The 20035-nt window shown below is 31.5% G+C and overlaps 1 protein-coding gene across 1 annotated transcript in view; it reads right to left on the bottom strand.

Annotated features, from left to right (window-relative positions):
* Positions 1-19714, bottom strand: part of LOC110031010 (succinate dehydrogenase subunit 6, mitochondrial) — a 36405-nt gene extending 16691 nt beyond the window's left edge. The window contains exons 1-2 of the mRNA XM_020734027.1: positions 19461-19714; positions 4599-4701 (exon numbers count right to left, since the gene is read on the bottom strand). Of these exons, the coding sequence (XP_020589686.1) occupies positions 4599-4701; positions 19461-19649 (292 nt within the window). The 5' untranslated portion in view covers positions 19650-19714. The remainder of the gene's footprint in view (positions 1-4598; positions 4702-19460) is intronic.
* Positions 19715-20035: the final 321 nt, after the last annotated feature.

Here is a 20035-nt window from a genome sequence, read left to right as displayed (position 1 = left end):
GAACTTCAAGACATTTGATGGAGAGAATTTGAGATAAGTGTTTATCTTTGTGACTACACTTAATTTTTAATTTAGATTTCTTGTTTGTGCGCATGATTTCTACTTTTAAACTCATGTGTGGTTGTGTTTTCTCCATGGATTCTGAGTAATTTTTTTTATCTTTTTCCTTAAAATGATAAGTGATTAAATATTTAAAGAAAGTTGTATGAGGTATTAGACTTCAATGTTGGAATAAGTTGTGATGATTCAAGATCTTGCACTTCATTTACTTCTTAATTTGGCCAATTAAGATGTTAAAACCTGTTGTGAGAACATGTAAAATCTGAGATGATATTGTTTCAGTCAACAAATGATTGGAATCACATATTAATTTCATGAATGAAAATGTAGTTCATGGGGTTGGTGCAAATAAATAGAGAAATATATTTTCAAGGGTGTAGAATTAGAGGGTTTTATAGTGACAGGCTAAAACCCTCAATTTGATTTATAGTTTTAGGTTTTGATTCGAGATGTTAGCCCCCAGATGGAGGGAGAAGAGAAAACTCTAGAGTGAGAGCTAAATATATTCCCTGCCTAGCCGGTCTTCAAGACTATTCAAACTATAGATTAACCAATGTTCTTTATAGCATCTCTAGTAAGAGTAAAGAATATTATTGTTTCTGTTTGACATAACACATTTAACATACTTCTACAACTAAATTTCTATGTTTATCACTGATTTATGATAAGGAAAAAATATTTTACTTATATTGCCTTCATCTTGCAAGTATTTTAGTTAAGTTAATCAGTTGCTTACTTTATTTTCAATTATAAAAAATTACAAAAAAAATTGAACTTTTATTCCTATTATAGCATCTTAAGTTTGAGTAAGAATATATATTGCTAAGTATTTAGTTATCTAAAACTAATCTTTCCTGTGGGTTCGATATTCGGGATTTAATCAGAAAGTTTTATATTACTTGATAACGATACGTATATTTGCGTAGTATCCCATATTGAAATATTATAAATATAATTGCATACATCGCATTCTACATCTCTATATACAGAAAGTCGGGATCACTTACCACCTTCGAGAGGAGGCAATCCGAAAGGGTCACTCATAACCACAATAGAGACTTGTCAGATCGAAAGAATACAGTGAATCCCATCCACCATGTCGATTTTAGAGATGAAGAACAACTTCAATGAAGACTTGGCATGAAATACTAAAGAATCCAGAATTTTAAAGTAAAAGTGAATTTGTTATATTTTAATGGCCATATAGATCTGAACGAGTTCGAGTGGCTTTGGACAGTTGAACATGTCTTTGAGTACCAGAAAGTCTTGTGGGACATAATAGAGAAACTAGCCACCAGCAAGTTAAAGAAAAGTGTGTTTTTTTGTGGAAAATTTTGAAGTACTTGTGCTGGCGTGAGGAAAAATGCAAGATCACTACTTGGTCCAAAATGAAACAAAAGAAATAGTGTCATTACCTACCAATTCATTATTGACAGGATGTTCAGACTCTAGCTTAAAAAATGGATAGGTGACATTGTCGGATGACTGTCATATCTTACAGACAAAGTTCAATCCCAAGATCGAGCAACATAAGTACGCTAAAGGGAACATTCAAGCTCCCGCGAGGAGAAAAAGTTATAGATAAATGTTCTATTTTAATTAATTTGGGCATATTGAATCAAATTGTACAACTAGAGAAATGCTCTATTTTAATAAGCAAAGAGCAGTTTATGACTATATAGTAACACAAAAAATGATGAGGTCAGAGATGAGTGCCAACTTCAAGCCGGCAAGGAAGAGACGCTGGTGATTCAAGATGAGCCCACGACATAATTCAATTAAATTACTTGAGGCTATTCTAAAAGATTGAGAGTCTGAAATAATGGACGTTCATGTAAAGTATGAAATTGTGATGCCACGAATTACCTTTTTGCATGCGTTAAGAGGGGGCATTAATAGAATTGATATTAGATGTCCAAGATAGTCATTGCTTCGAGGAACCAACTCCAGACAAAAGGCAACCTATGATAAAAAAAATTCATTTTTTTTAGATATATAGCCTATCTCCTAAGCTGAGCCTATTGATGTGGGCCCGACATGTCAAAGATGAGAAGGTTTTGAGCTATTTTCGGAAGGTCATATGGAGTCATTTGTGTGTTAAATTTAATTTAGTAGTGTATCCATCAACAGCTAATCAGCGGAATGGATGAACAACATCGTTAGAAATCGCCTTAGGATCTTTGGGGGAAAGAACAACAAATTTTAGTCTAAAGTTAGTTCCTCCTAATGAATTTGTTTACCGCATGCGCCTTGCCGAGTTAAAGAGGCAAATTACAAATTTAATGGCTTGAGACTTATTATAAAAATTTATGCCTATATGAGATTCCATCTCAAGTTAAGCCAAAAAATGAAGGATATTTTTTTTATCAGGATGTGCTTTTGAATAACAATGACTACAAGATTGATTTATCCGGGGATTACAACTTCTCTGTCACCTTCAACTTAGCAGACTTGACGGCATACCACAAGAAGGCAGAAGCTTCAACAGATGAGGTCTAAGTTTCTCCAACCATGGGAGATTGACGCGGAGCCTCAGGATTACATGAACCAAGAAAACCACAAAATTGTAGAACCGTGGATCTCGATTCTGCTCGCGGTCACAACAAGGCTGATCCGAAACTAGGCTAATGTCTTTTCAATTTTCTTTCTTTCATTCATTTTCTATTTTCTTTCCTATTTTCCTATTAAGTTATTTTCTCAATGAACCTGTATATAGGTTGTATTATAGTTTTGGAATTCAATTTTTCGTGTTTTGTATCGGGATTGTCGTGGACATCTCTTCTTCCCTTCAAGGGTTGTATCCTAGGATTCCAAGTGGTATTTCAATTGTACCTTGGTCTTCAGGTGGTAATTATCTTTCCTATCCCCTTCCAAATCCACTGCACATCACTCTTGGCCGCCCTCCATTTCAACAGCCGCCACTGTGCAGTGCCTATTTGTTGTTTTCACTTCAGTCTTCCAATTCCAACAGCATGTCCTCATTGTTGCCGCCCCGAACGGTCATCCTCTTTTAGTCCAGCAGTCTCCCACATCCCCCATCGCTATCGGCATCATTCCCTCTCTGTCAACACTACGATTGTAGACCTCCTTAGTGCTGCCATCGCTGTTCCAACCAATTTAGCACCCTCCTAAATCTCTTCTCAGCATTTTGCCTCGCTAACACAACCTCGCTATTCCATTGCACCATTGTCCAGCTATCCTACATCGCCGCCACAGCCCACCGGATTCCCCTTTTGCTACCACCCAACTATACCACTAAGCACCCTTCGCTACCCAAAGATTCATCGAACACCACCACCACCCTCGGATCTAGCCCTAGCTAAGGTTTGTGTTGTCAATTGTTATAATTTCAGTTTTATGTGAGTTGGGTATAATTTTCTATTTGAATTCAGCAATATTTCTTTTGTTATTTGGATTAACTCCGATATCACAGAGCCGGATCTAGATTGCCAATCAAGATTCAATTTGCATATACGCACAACTGGGAAAAAAATTCCTGGTTGAATTCAAATGTGTCAGACAACATAAGCAAAAAAAAAAACTAACATAAAATAAAATTAAAAAAAAAAGAAAAGCTTTAGCGTTCATGTTCTATCAATATAGCAACACTAATCATTTCACATTACCATCACAGACATGGTTCTAAGGTGAAGCAACAGGTATCTATTATGAGAAATAAGCTAAATGTAAAACAGCTGGGAAATTCACTGTTCAAGTAGCTCATCATAGAATGGGAATACTGGTTCCCAGCTTTATCTGGACATCAACTAATGCAAGATTTCAGTATCCAGATGAACCTAAATAAATAGTTTCAACAATGCATATGCAACATGAAAGCTAGCTGTCTATATTGTTAAAATCCCCAAAATCTTCATTGAGTCAAGTTTCATGAGGATCTGCGGGCTTCTGGCTGCCAAAAGAAACAGAACTGTTTGTATCGCATCAACATGAGGTTTATTTTATTATGTACATCTCATTAAACATTTTAACATTTTATGGTGTCAACTGTTGTATGGATCAAAATAAGCCTCTAGGGTTCTTAGTGACAATAGTTGAACAAAAGTTCTGATGATCGGATTGAATATACCTTATGCACACACATGACCAACTTCAATCATGCTGTCCAAAGGTACAATTCCTAGAAAAGCTATGTTCATAGTATGAATGGGACATTAGTGATTTAATTTACCATGGAATAATTAGTTAAGGTGCAAAAATCATCAATACTCTAGGATTTCCAGAAATTTTTTTTAGTCAGTTTACAATAAAAATACTCCATCTGTAGAAACTGAAAGGCCCGTAAGCAATACAGAAAAGGAAAGAGTTTTAGCCTTCTATAATCTAGAAGTACAAGAATTAGAACAATATCATAAAACTTAATCAGAAGAACTAAGAAAAGCAAATTGCCAAATGTTTTACTATGACATCATCACTTCTTTTTATTTTGAAATGCATAAAGCCAGCCCTTTTTATGATCTATAAATGGAGGAGAAAAAACATCATAGAAATGATCCATGAGCAAATGGAAGGGTTAATACCATGTGGACTCTTAGAATATTTGAAGGAAATGCCGCCTAAATGTACCGCACCAATAAGGGCCCCAGCAACAGCATATTTTCTTGATTCCCTCAAAGCTTTCAGCTGAAAGGCAATAGATTAATTCCAAATCAATTATTAAAATGTTCAACCGACATCTAGAAGACATAAATAAGGGAGGAAAACAAGAGCACAAAAAGCCCAGGTTAAGGCAAGTTCCACCATGTAATGCAGAAGATGAGAACAACAAAACAAGTACAGAACATTATGCTTGTACAAGGGATTTTAGTTGTGCCAGAAGTCAGAAAACCAAATAGGACAATGTTTAAATTTGAACTTCTGCAATCAAGAGCAGTAAGAAAGAATTCTTTGGTATATTTAATCACATTTCCTACATTTTGAGGAGACGCTGTAATGTAATGGGATTTTAAATTGACGCTGCTCGAATGGTGGATATAGTGAAAACTTTTTTGTGAAACCATCCCTGTATGGTTTTTTTTAATCTCCAAATGATATAAAACAATTTGACTTACACAGCAATGTGACAGAGAAAATGGGAGTAACTAAATGCACAGAACTTTTTGTGCTGTTTTGTGACACTTGCATAACATTTTCATTTGTACCCTTTTCGCTCCAGCAAAATCCTCTTAAGAAAATAGTGAAGAGAATAATTAAAAATCAAATTACCAAAGAGTTAAATAAAAATAATACTTAGCAATATTTCAACTCTTCTAGTGCTAATCATGCCGAACATTTAGCTGCATAAACACATACTCGAGAAAAATAGCATCCACAAGTTCAAGTTGCAAGTTTTAGATCACGAGTTTCTACTGAGGTACAAATTCTAAAATGAATTGCTAGATTAAGCAGTAGAAGCATGCTTCAAAATGCATGGATTCTCAAAATCAAGATCGCCTACTACTTCAGCTGACTCAAATATTAAGGTCCTTCGTACCTATATTAAATATCCATAATCTGGCTTCAGTAGGAACTTCACGTATAGAGTTGAGCAATGTAAGTCCACAATGCAGAATGTCAACATTATACAAGAAAAAATGGTTTCCTTGCACATAATCCTTTCAAACTTTGGATATTCAGATCACTCTTACAAACTAATTAATTATAAAGCCTTATTGGAGAAATGTTATGCATAAAATAGCATAACGAAGTATCAAAGACTTGAGTGACCCCAGACAGTAGACTGTAGAAAAAACAACAGGAATGAAGAAAAACTTGCCAGACCATTAAAATATAAAACAAATGATCCGGGGGGATCTCCACCATCAGATATAAGCCTGAGGGTTTAAAATTTTCTAGGAATAATCCAAATCCTATAACCTTCAAGAAACTTTCAAAAGTTTAGGGAACATTCTCAATGAAGCTTAAAATTCCTTAAAGAAAAATTTCCAACATAAGAAAATAATCCATCTAGCTCCGTGTATGCACACAGAATATTAATCCCATAAGCTTTAAGCTTATAATCAAGGTTTTGATTATCACAAACATAATTTGATATGAGTCAACATTTTTATTTGAGGGAATGAAATGGATTAAGGACTTGAGTAAAACCGGAGGCCCAATTAGCTCTATTTAAACCAACGACCACCACAAAATCAAGTTACAAGTGCAAAATATTTATTTACTTTTGTAGTAATAAGCTATTATAGTTCCAGATGTTAGGATGGTAAGATAGCTTGCACACACACAATTTGAATTAAAAATTAGTTAAATAAAGATATAAGCTTAACTAAAAAATTCAGACCAAATTGTACTGTCCAATCAAGCATTAAATTACACATGCTTCAATCTTGGCTTAAATTAATTAGTTAAATTTTATTTAATTAATAAAAATTAAACTTAGGATCATCATATATTATGAAATGCTATATATTAAAATTAATCAACATACTCAATTTGCAATAATTGATTTATTCGAAACTTAAAATAGTATCATTGTGTAACATTCATAATAGCAGAAGGTTAGTTTACTAATTTAATTTAATTAATCACGTGTTTTGGAATCAAGTAATCAACTAATGTTTATGGTTAGATTCCGAATTGATAACAGTATACAATCATTAGTGTACATACAATAAGCCAATGGCTTGAATTTTAATTTGGAACAAACATTAATTAATGATTTGATTGATTTGAAGGCTAATGTTCATTTCTAATATATTGCTATGAACATATTTTTCAATCTATGCACTATTCCAACACTTACAAACCCAAAAAGAGAGAATTCTAGAGAGAGAAAATTAATTCATACACCAAATCATCTTTCTACGACAAAACTTGCATCATCAAGCTTGAATATTTGGCTTTTAAGAGCTTTGTTTGCTCTTGCTTAAAAAAGGATCTTAGATCTAAGAACATTGCCTTGCAAAGAGGTTGATTACTTGGCAAGTTATGCTAAGATTGGTCAATTTTATGCCGTGAAATGCATGGCAATTAATCATTTGGTTGGGTTGTGATAGCATTCTTTTCGCTTCAAATTTTAAGTGTTGTGTGTTTCTCCATTACTCTGAAAGGAGATATTTCTCCGCCTTGAGTTAACCAAGGATATAATAGTAAAAATAAACCCCACGAAAAGGACTCAGGAAGTGGATACCGACAAGCTAGGAGGCTAAATCACTGTCATTTTGCCTTTTCTCCCTTTACAACAAGTTTTACTTCCTTTGTTAATTACTAACCTCAATTTCTTAATTGTATTATTTATTTATATTATTAAATCTTGATTGATACGATGATTAACACAAGAAGAACAAATTGAGAATAAAATAAAATATATTATTTCTATGCGATTCCTATTGAAAAATATTTGATGTATCACACTATTTTATGTATTGTAAAAGAAAAAGAAAGAATATCTATTTTATTTGGAGAATGTTATTACTTTTTTAAAAGAAAATAAATATTATTATTCTTAAAACTTTCCATATTATAGAAAACAAATTAATGAAGAAAGCTTTCATTTATTCAAATACTCAATTCGACCCTCTTGTTTGTCTAAACCATCAATTGATACCACAGTTGTTCCTTTGTTTAAAAGTTTATTTTCCCAATGAAAATCCTTGAAAGTCCATATTGTATGCTGTAATAGTAAGACTGCAGCAGATTATTTCACTACTCGACCCACATTACTTAAAAAAATACCATTTAATTTTTTAAAATAAGAATCTCTGTTTAATCATTCTATTATAGATATTCCTTACAATGGTTGACACAAAAGTAACGTGGTTTACATAACATAATTTGTAAATTTTTAAGTTTTCTTTCTTTTAGTACACTTAAATTTGATATTATATACATGCAACATCTTCGAAAACCTATAAGGTACAAATGAAGTATGAAACAAATTAGCACATATGAAGGTACAAAAGAAGTAAAATAATTTCACATAAAATTATTAGTACATGATTGTGAACAAATTTGCATGAAACCTGAGCAAGACAATTACTAATAATGTATAATAAATTAAATAAAATTGTCAGTGTTTTACCTTCATTATTTTGAGATGCCAAAATTAGTGCCGCCATTACCGAATCCAAAAATTTATGTAACTATTCCATTAATTTGTTTGTTCACTAATTGCTCAAAAGCAAGAGATAAGTCAAAGCGTTAAGAATAATAAAAAAATGGAAAAACAAATGACACTGAAAAATATAAGAATATGGTAACCACGAGCGAATTCCTAGAAGTAAAAGTGCAGCATTGGTTAAAAGAAAATTCAATTCCTTCAAAAGCAAAAGAGAGAAGTTTTTCAAACAAGAAGAAAGATATAAAGATAAAATTTCCAACAAGGTTAATAATATGAAATGTTTTGATTTTAAAAAATCAATCACAAAACATCAAATTGCCTCAATAATAAAACTATCCATAAAAAATAGAAAACAAGAGACAGATGTGATACTAAAAGAAAAAATTAGTAAATTTTAAAAACTTCTAAATGAATCCTTATTTTGAATCCTCGGCGAGTGAACAAAAAATTAAGGAAAATACAAGCAATATTTGCTTAATTGGTCATTACAATCAAGAGGATTAAATGATGATCAGGGACTTAATTTTGCAAAGATTTACGAAATAAGGAAGAAGCGATGAATGAAAGCTTTATAAAATTTAAGTAAAAATATGTTTGCCTCAAAAAGAGCCATGTCAACTTAGAAAAGCATAAAAGAACCATACATGTTGATCTTGATATCAACCTCGTAAATAATTTATTCAAATGCAATAAACAAAAAAATAAATAAATAAACAAACAAACCATGGCGTCGGTGTTGCACAAATAAGAATCAAGATACATCATATGGAATGTTTTGATTTTAAAAAATCAAGCACATAAAATCAAATTGCCTCAATAATAAAACTATCCATAAAAATAGAAAACAAGAGACAGATATGATACTAAAAGAAAAAATTAGGAAATTTTAAAAACTTCTAAATAAATCCTTATTTTGAATTCTCAGGGAGTGAACAAAAAATTACGGAAAAAACAAGCAATATTTGCTTAATTGGTCATTACAATCAAGAGGATTTAATGATGATCAGGGACTTAATTTTGCAAAGATTTACGAAATAAGGAAGAAGCGGTGAATTAAAGCTTTATAAAATTTAAGTAAAAATATGTTTGCCTCAAAAAGAACCATGTCAACTTAGAAAAGCATAAAAGAACCATACATGTTGATCTTGATATCAACCTCGCAAATAATTTATTCAAATGCAATGAACAAAAAATAAATAAATAAACAAACAAACCATGGCGTCGGTGTTGCACAAATCAGATTCAAGATACATCACATGAATCAAAATCATCAACCCGGAGATTATTTCTTGAAAAAAACCGCACAAATAAATCAGTAGTGTCGAAATTATTAAAAAACTCTTTATATCATACAATATTATTGATCTTAAACTTTTCCTATTATATAAAACAAATTAATAATAAAAGCATTCTATGAAATACTCAATTCAGCCCTCTCTTGGTTGTCTAAACATTCAATTGATATCAAAGTCATTCCTTTATTTACAAGTGCAATAACCGAATGAAATCCTTAAAAATTCACATTTTAAGCTTTAGAAGTAAGGGTATAGTAGAAAGAGTACTTCATTACCCGAACCCCATTATCTGATAAAATACCCATTTGATTTTTGGAAATAAGACTGTCTATTTTAATCATTCTATTGTAGATAATCCTTACAATGGTTGACAGAAGAAGAATGTAATTTACAGAACACACTTTGAATTTTTTTAAATTTATTCTTTTTGAACTCTTGAATTTGATATTATATACATGCACCATCTTACAAAACCTATAATAAAATTTGGGATAAACAAATTATCACATATGAAGGTACAAATGAAGTAAAATAATCTCACATAAATATGTCAGTACATGATTACAAACAATTTTGCATGAAACCTAGCAAGACAACTGCTAATAATGTATACTATATTTACTAAAATTGCCAGTGTTTTACCTTCATTATTTTGAGATGCCAAAATTGTTGCAATTACTGAATCCAAAAATTTATCTAACTATTCCAGTAATTTGTTACTCGGTTCACTAATTGCTCAAAAGCAAAAGATAGGTCAAAAAGTTAAGAATAATGTAATTAAAAAGAAAGAAACCTAGCAAGACAACTGATTACGAACAACTTTGCATGAAACCTAGCAAGACAACTGTTAATGATGCATACTATGTTTACTAAAATTGCCAGTGTTTTACCTTCATTATTTTGATGCCAAAATTCTTGCAATTACTGAATCCAAAAATTTATCTAACTATTCCAGTAATTTGTTACTTGGTTCACTAATTGCTCAAAAGCAAAAGATAGGTCAAAAAGTTAAGAATAATGTAATCAAAAAGAAAGAAAAATACATATCCTTGAAAAATATAAGAATCTGGCAACCGCAAGGGCATGCCTTGAAGTTAATCAAAAACAAAAGAGAAGAATTTTCAAACAAGAAGAAAGATATAAAGATAAACTTTCCAACGAGGTTAATAATATTAAATGTTTTGATTTTAAAAGTCAATCAAATTAAATCAAATTGCCTCAATAATAAAAATATTCATCAAAAAGAGAAAATAGGAGACAGATTTGATACTAAAAGAAAAAAAATTAAGAAATTTCAAAAAACTCCTATATTAACCCTAATTTTGAATCCTTGGTGAGTGAACAAAAAAATAAGGAAAAAAAAAGCAATATGTGCCTAATTGGTCATGACGATCTAGAGGATTAAATCATGGTTAGGGACATAATTTTGCAAAGATTTACAAAATAAGGAAAAGAAGAAATGAATGAAAGCTTTATAATATTTAAGTAAAAATATGATTCTCAAAAAAAGCCATGCCAACTTAGAAAAGCATAATAGAACTATACATGTTGTCCTTGATATCAATCCCGCAAACAATTCATTCAAATACAATGAAAAAAGGCAGACTATGGCCATTGTGTTGGACAAAACATGTTCAAAGTACATCACATAAATCAAAATCATTTAATCATCGATCATTTAATGAAAAAACAACACAAATGAATCCTACATGTCGAAAATACTAAAAAAGCTTTCTATCATACAATATTATTGATCTTAAACTTTTCATATTACATAAAGTAAATTAATAAAGAAAGCTTTCTATCATTCAAATACTCAATTCAACACTCTCTTGGTTATCTAAACATTCAATTGATATCAAAGTTGTTCCTTTGTTTAAAAGTTTAATAACCCAATGAAAATCCTCAAAAATCCATATTGTATGCTTTAAAAGTAAGAGTTTAACATAAGAGTATTGCACTACTCGACCACCATTATTTGATAAAATACCATTTTATTTTTGGAAATAAAAATGTTTATGGAATCATTCTATAGTAGATATTCCTTACAATGGTTGACACAAGAAGAATGTAATTTACATAACATAGTCTGTAAATTTTTAAATTTTTCTTTCCTTTTTGTACACTTCCATTTGATATTATTTTTGCATGTTAGAAAATTTGCGGTAGTTGAGTAATTATTTAATGTCTTAGTGTTGCACGAAGATCTAGCACACATACAGATTAAAAAAAATAAAAATATTTTACATGTAAAAATCCGAAAAGAAAAAAAAAACAACAGGGGTCCTAATCAAATCAAAGTAATCCATTATATGTGTATAAGTACAATGGTACATCCACCTCTCACAATAGTGAGAATAGGTTATAATTTTACACTAAAATTAAATTTGTCTTTATACAATGGAAATAAAATACAAGCGTTAGAAGCAACAGCCATAATCTGACTACGATGGTTGCGGACGATCAGTAGTCGGCAACGACGGGTATTGACTGCGAAGGCGGTCGTTAGTGGTTGACAAACAGAGGTTGACGGTAGTTGGCAGCATTGGAGATTGGTGGTTACTCGTCGAGACTTTTCCAGAACAGACTGTGAAATTTCACTTCACTTCTTTTTCTTCCTCTCAAGTGAAAAAGAGAGGTGACCTATTTATAACATTTTGGGGATGGGCATTTTAGTTTGTTAGTGGACAATTCATGCTAATTTCCCATGATCATAGAAGATTTTTTATCAGAATTGAAGAATCTTATGCTCGTTGGATTCCACTCATTGAGACACTTGATTCCGCTATAAATATTTCAAATTTGAATTACATTTAACCATTTAATTAACAATACAAAGTCTCCAATTGTGCTTTAATTTTTGATTTGGGCTTGATTGGACCCAGAGTGAACTAATTTTGATATCATTGGGTTTGTATTGTCGACAAGGTCAATTTAACTATAGACTTGCTGAAATTGGGGCCTGAATGATCTTAAGTTTGAATTTGGAAGAACCCCTAAAAATGCATCTATATTAGTGATTGATAAAAATTTGTGATGACATATCAATTATATACATGCATCATTTTACAAAACCTATAAGAAAATTTGGGATAAATAAATTATCACATATGAAGGTACAAATTAAGCAAAATAATCTCACATAAATATATTAGTACATGATTGCGAACAACTTTGCATGAAACCTAACAAGACAATTGCTAATAATGTATACTACTTTTACTAATATTGTTTGTGTTTTACCTTCATAATTTTGAGATGACAAAATTACTGCAATCACTGAATCCAAAAATTTATCTAATTATTCTATTAATTTGTTACTTGGTTCATTAATTGTTGAAAGGCAAAAGATATGTAACAGTTAAGAATAATGTAATAAAAAAAAAAAAGAAAACATATAGCCCTAAAAAGTATAAAAATCTAGTAACCGTGAGGGTAGGTCTTGAAGTGAAAAAGTGGCATTGATTAAAAGAAAACTTAACTCCTTCAAAAACAAATAAGAAGGATTTTTCATACAAAAAGAACTATATAAAGATCAAAATTTCCAACAAGGTTAATAATATTGTATGTTCTGATTTTAAAAAGTAAATCACATAAAATCAAATAGCATCAATAATAAAAATATCCATCAAAAAGAGAAAACAGGAGACAAATGTGACACTAAAAGAAAAAAATAGAAAAATTTAAAAGCCTTCTAAATAAACTCTGATTTTGAATCCTTGGCAAGTGAACAAAAAATTAGAAAGAAACAAGCAACATTTGCTTAATTGGTCATGATGATGTAGATAATTAAATGACGACCAGGAACATACTTTTGCAAGGATTTACAAAATAAGGAGGAAGAAATGAATGAAAGCTTTATAAACTTTAAGTAAAAATATGATTGCCTCAAAAAGAGTTATGTCAACTAAGAAAAGCATATTAGAAATTTACATGTTCACCTTGATATCAACACACAATCAATCTATTCAAATAAAAAAAGAAAAAAAGGAAAAATATGGCCATTATGTTGCACAAATTGTGTTCAAGATACATCACACAAATCAAAATCATCTAACCGCCGATCATTTCATGAAGTAAACCATGATGAATTACTAAGAAATGAACTCCATAATTCATTTAAACAACCAAAAAAGAAACAAAAGAAAGTGCTACGTTGCACGAGTTTGATTCAAAATGCCCCGACCACAACTATAATCAGCTAATAGTCTCGTCCAGAAAAAATAGACCACGTTGACGTTTCCAAAATATCAAAACTAGCTAGAAATGACACATTTTTTGGTCACCGTATGAGAATTTTTTATTAAGGTGCAATGAATAGAACGAAAATGGCATGCATGAGCTACACAAAACTACGTGAAGTATTAAGAGACATTAATTTTATCTTTTTTAATTTAAAAAAATAAAAAACCCATCAAAATCTCATAAATATTGCTTGCCTTGTACCCACTTCCCATCATTCCACGTCTTCAATCACGTCAGTCTGCTAAGTTAAGTTTGTGCAATCTTTAAAAAATGGGAAACATCCTTGATCATGCTCCCTCTCAATCTCACCCTGTTCCCTCTACCACTCTCTTCCACTCCTAACCATTACCTCGAAACCCGGGTCCAAAAAGTAAGGAAGCCACAGCTGCAACATAGGGGAAAGAATCAATAGATCCCGTGGCATGTGAAGAAGAAAAAGAACTCATAAAAAATTGTGCAGACAAAGGAATCGGCGAAACTACCAGTGTGTGAAGCAGAAGAGTTCAGAATTCCTAAGATTTATGTTCAATATTTGCTTGGAGCCTTCTATTGATTGCATCTCTCCCACTCTACTTCCTCCACCGTCATGCTTACCAAATTCTTGAAACCCTCAATAGGCATTTGTTAGATATGGCATGATGGAACCAACAACATGTGACAAGGAAGAGTTCTTAAAATTTACGAGTTGAAGTAAAGCCCCACCCAAAAATTGCCATAACTCACCTTGATTCTAGTAGCAACCTTTGACAACATACTTGCCGCCGATTCTGACAACCAACATACAACCTCCAAATAGCCGTTGCCTTCTCTAATCCTGCACTAATAGCATCAGCCCTCATTGAACTCGCAACTATGATGACCTCTCACGACCAAAGCCGAGACACTCTCCACTTCCTCATACTCTCTTCTCTCCTTACTATTTCTATAATCCTTCTTTTCTCTTTCTACATACCTCACTCTAGCTTTTCTTTACTCTCTACCTTTCTACATTTCCTCACTCCAAGCCAACTCTCTATTTCTCTCCCTCTCTAACCTATATTTGTTTTTCTCTTACTCTCCATCTTTCTCACTGTCTCTCCCTCTACTTCTTTTTCTTATTTCTTCAATACACATATATGTTAAAATAGGAACATAAAATAGAAAAAAAATTAAAGAAAATAAATATATAGCATGCCGCTCTCGCAAATTCATCGCCTCACCGTCATTGCCGCCGCCTAATGCGTGAAGGTGTAAAATGCAATGTTATTAAAAATTCCAAACTTCTGATTATGATGAATTTAACATGAGTGAAACCCCACTCATGGGGGGGAACTTCTGATTATGATGAATTTAACATGAGTGAAACTCATGGGGGGTTTTTCTTAGCATGAAAGGAGAAACTCATAGGAAACACTCGCAAGTTAGCAAGTAAACCCTATGCATTTTTTGCTTCCCACAATGGAGAAAATAAACATTGCCAATTCTCTTATTCAAGCACGTGCACAAATTTCTAGGCTTTACAAGTTTCTGAAGAAAACATCCGTGGTGTATTAGGACAACAAACAAATGTGTCTTTTTCTTGCAGAATCGGCAAGCCTAATATTCACCTAAGATGATTCAAGTGGGGCAGACACTAGGAGGCTAACAAAATGTGAAATGAATTTACTCAAAATTAACATAATTCAGATACCTCTGAACACAAAATCAACATAAAAATAATCACTAAATAAAGATAAATGGAAGAAAAGGACACTTCGAACACATTATATATAGAAAACCACCAAATTAAATGCAAGAAAAACTTACAGTGTACTTCAAACACTCCTGCAAGCAAAGACAAAACATCCATGCTGCTCCTAACACTACAAGAACTCTATGAATTGAATGAGAACTTGAATGATAAAATGAATTAAGACACCCTTGCTATTCAAAGAAAAAAATGATACCACTTGGAACCAACCTACAGTAAATTACAATCATATAAATAAAATTATGACACATTGAAACATGGACTGGAATATAACTAGTAACAGTTGCATCCGGATCTACAATGCATAACATATTGCAATATTTTGAAATTCAAAATGAGACATTGTGCAAGTCTTAATGACAAAATATACACAAAAATAATTTAAACTTGGGAAGTCCTAAGTGCGTACAGTCTTGTACGTACTTCATGAGGAAATTTCTAACTCAAATATGATACCTCGTACAAGGGCTTCCAAATGTGCATATTCTCTATTATGTTGAAGTCTTTACAATTAAATTCAATTGTGTGTGCTCCAATAATTGTGTTAAATGATTGATGCAGGTAGAAAGCAGGCTAAACTTAAATTTATCCTGCTTCAAGCATTGTGCAACTATTTTGAAAAGTGAAATACCATTTTCAAAACCCCCAAACTCTTATTTAAACTCCAAATTCAAAATCAACATGTTGCATAATATTCTCGAACAAGCGTCCAACCTATTAAGCAGAACAATAAGTCTCCCTTTAAAATTTGATCTTCCTCATAAAGATTGAAGTCAATGACACTGTTATTGTTGGATAATACTCAAGAAATAAATTCCAACCAACTTGCAATTAGAGAACAATCTTTATTATTGGTATTAATCTAATCAAACAAATTGTCATCATTGAATACTAGAAAACGGAAGCTTAATCTTAAATCCTAAAAAAAATTGTCTTTAGCATTTGTATAAAGCCTTAAGAACTTTTAATTTAAAAAAATTAATTTTTAAAATACAAACTCTCACTGCAATACTTGCAAGATAAAATCATAGGTTCACCATTCAGACACGAGCAAATTAGCATTAACAAGGTTTGAAACAATCAAGTACAATCATTCAAATACCCCTATGATGGGCGTAATAATCGTACTGGAGGGATTCAATTTAAAAAAAAAAAAATCTCTAATCGTAAATACAAATAATGCAAATGGTCATATAGTGATAACGGTCGCATTGATAAAAAATCTCAACAAGAGGAGATCAAATAATAAAAATATTTCCAAATCCTAACACAAATTATTTTAGAACCTTAAACCCTAATAAACTATTGAAATCTAAGACCTATGAAATTCAGTAATGTTCAAGTGAAATTTATCACCCTAACCTTAAAGCAATATTCCATTCATCTTTCACAACGATTCGATGATGATGACTAAAGTTAAAATAATCTCAGTTTACAAAAGACTAATATCATAACAAACACATCTCTATGATGATGCTCAAATACCTCATGCCACTAAGAACACGACACATGTCCTATGACCAGGTGGCTTGTTGTCAAATGACACCATAAAAAATTAAAATCATGATTGAGCCCCCCATTAATATGGTTTGTCGCACAATGATATTATAAATTATGATCACCAAAAAAATCCGTAAGTTCCTCAATGGCCCAATTGTTCTAAATTAAAAAAATAAATAAAGCGCACTTGATATGGCATAAAACCCTCTTAGCTAAATTCAACTGAAAAACATCATGTTTGATAAGCATCAATCACATTTCTATAAATTCAATTTGGACTACACAATCCATGACTACTAACTCTTTAGGTGAACTAGGATTGGTCATATCCTCTGATTAAGTAAGTAGACAACGATCCATAACAATCATGTACAACAAAAACATGAGATTTTGATTAGGTTCGTCACCATTTCCCAACCATAGCCTTTAGAAAAATGCAAAAAAAATCTCTTTTCCTAAACCCAAATTGTTGCTACTACAAGCTAATTTATTTAGCACATGTCAATGCCCTAATAAAAAATTCTTAAACTCGAAAGGTTACCTAATCATAGGGACTTGTGTTTGTGAAATTTTTGAAATAAATCATAAAATCTTTACAAAATAGAAATAAAACCTTTGGGTAGCATCTTATTTAAAATCTAATAGACTTCTAAAAATTTAACCCCAAATCATAAAATCTCTTAGAAGAGCTAAGCATAAAATTTAGAGCCAAGATTACATGATTTAGATCGTATTAAAAATAAATTAGAAAAGAAATTTCTTTATGTATAAATCAAGGAAAATATTTTATTTTAATAACTAGTTTCTTTTGATCACACAAAATATGAATTGCTAAAATTGGGATAGTTATCGATATAGGTCTCAAAAATAATTTAATGAAGCTTCTCATGCTATATCCATCACTAAACCAATGCATAAGGCAAATAAGACAATAAATAACAAACAAACACATGTGGAACCTTCTTTCAAAAAGAGAAATAATTAATACTTACCATTACTTATCGTTTATGTCAATTACCTGGACATATTTCTCATAAATCACACATAGAACATCAACTAACACGAATATATTTAGATGCATAAACTTAAAATTGCAAGTCATAGTATTACTACAAATTCAAATGTTCATAAACCCAATATGATTTTGATTCTAAAATCAAATGCACTACATTTGTGTAGGTGAACCTTCACAATAGAATAAGCAGAGACATGTGCTGCCTGGACAATGTATGCTAAAAAAATATGAATATTGGTGGATATAAATTTACAACACTAAAACCTTGGGATAGTGAAAATTTTAATCCTAGAGATAATGCCACAAGAAAGGTGATAAGTATTTGAAATGTTGGAAAAATAAACCTTTTACTATTAAAAAGGTCCTTTTGGTGAATAGCTTAAAGCACATTCTTATCATCAGGAAGCTTTATGATATGAGGTTTGACATAGAATTCTTTTATTTATTTAGTTTACTTAAAGTTATGAGCATCGTGCCCCTTTTAATATACAATATATAAAAATAGAATACTATCCATTAAAAAAAAATCAATAATATTTATAATTTTAACATTCAAACTGAAAGTCCAAATAACAGACTAGATGAATCTTGAATATAGCACGAGAGACTGCCAAAATTATTTCAACAGTTAAAAATGATCATAGTAACGAATTCGAAAATGAAAAGTTTTTAACTTTTTCTAAAAAATAATAACTATATATTTTATCAGTGCCAAGAGGCACCTCAATAAAAACGGCATAGTTAAAAAAAAAAACAGAACATTAGTTGAGGCTGCCCAAACAATTCTAAATTATAATATGAACCAGCTAAAAAGTTTTGCGCAAAGACACTAAAGATAGTCTGTTATGTATTAATTAGAATAAACATTAGGCATAAACTAAAAAAACACTATGAACTACTTAAAAGCAAAACATCAAATTTATCAAATTTACAGGTGCAAATGCTTTGCATGACTAATGAAAAATATATAAAAAAAATTGATGTCAAATCTAATGAAGTTAACTCTTTTGGATGTTCCACCATAGAAAAATCATTTAGGTTATTTAATAAAAGAAGTCAATAAAATATATTAGAAATCTTAAGTTCAGAGAAAACAAAAAAAGGGACATGCTTATTTATTCATTTTAACTCCTTATCCTCCCCAACTATGTGTATTTATCAATTACAAGGCTAACTCAGCTCATTAAACCCAACAAACTAAGAAAAACTTTAAACCATCAAATATCCTCCTTGGTATTACAATTAGATTCACAATAGAAACCGACCAGAAACGCACCCTCATGACGGAACCACCCACCAGGCCTTTCGTAAATGATGATCAGTGCCAACAAAAATTCAATGATCATATGGATCCCTTCCCTAAAAAGGGATAGTTACACAAATACTGATCGATAGCATTGAGCAGCATAAAACACGAGTAGAAGTGAACATCTAAAATAACTCATTGGCACGCTGAATGCCAGATCTTAACCCTAAGGAATCAACAAAAAAATATGAGAAAAAATTTGGAAAGATGTGCCTTCAGGATTGGACGGGAACCTGGGGACCGTACACGGGATCTGAGGCGATAAATTCCTCGACATCTGCGTCAGTCCATTTAGGCGGAGCCTTCTCCCATCCCAGTGTTTTCTTGTAGTAATCAAGGAACGCAAAGTTCTGCTTCCAGTGCCCCTTAAGCTCCTCAAAGTGCCTCATCAGAAACCCTAAGGAATTTGATGAGTCCGCCATTGCGCTTTCTCAAAGCTCTCTATCTCTAGAATTTCTAGATACCAAACTACGAAGGCCAACTGTGTTATCAGATGTTAATAGGTCTAAAAGTTTTCACGCATAAGTTTTAAGGAAGTAGCATACAATTCTTGTATTTACATATCTCAAAATTTTCATATTTACAAACACCACTTTAGTCTTTAGTCTTTAAATCTTTACATGAAAATTTACATTTTATTTTTAAAAAGTGATAAGAGTGTTATTTTTTATGTGATATTAAAGATTTGAATATTGTGTCTAGATATAAAAGTTTAAATGTGAGATAAGAATTGTGTGCCCCAATTCTTAAATATCATTATAATTAATATCTAAATTTTAATATTTAGTTATATAACATTAATTTTGTA

Source organism: Phalaenopsis equestris, unplaced genomic scaffold (assembly GCF_001263595.1).
Source record: "Phalaenopsis equestris unplaced genomic scaffold, ASM126359v1 Scaffold000761, whole genome shotgun sequence".
In the NCBI taxonomy this organism is placed as follows: domain Eukaryota; kingdom Viridiplantae; phylum Streptophyta; class Magnoliopsida; order Asparagales; family Orchidaceae; genus Phalaenopsis; species Phalaenopsis equestris.
The sequence above is the reverse complement of the archived record's forward strand: the minus strand, read 5'-3'. Positions and strand labels throughout refer to the sequence as shown.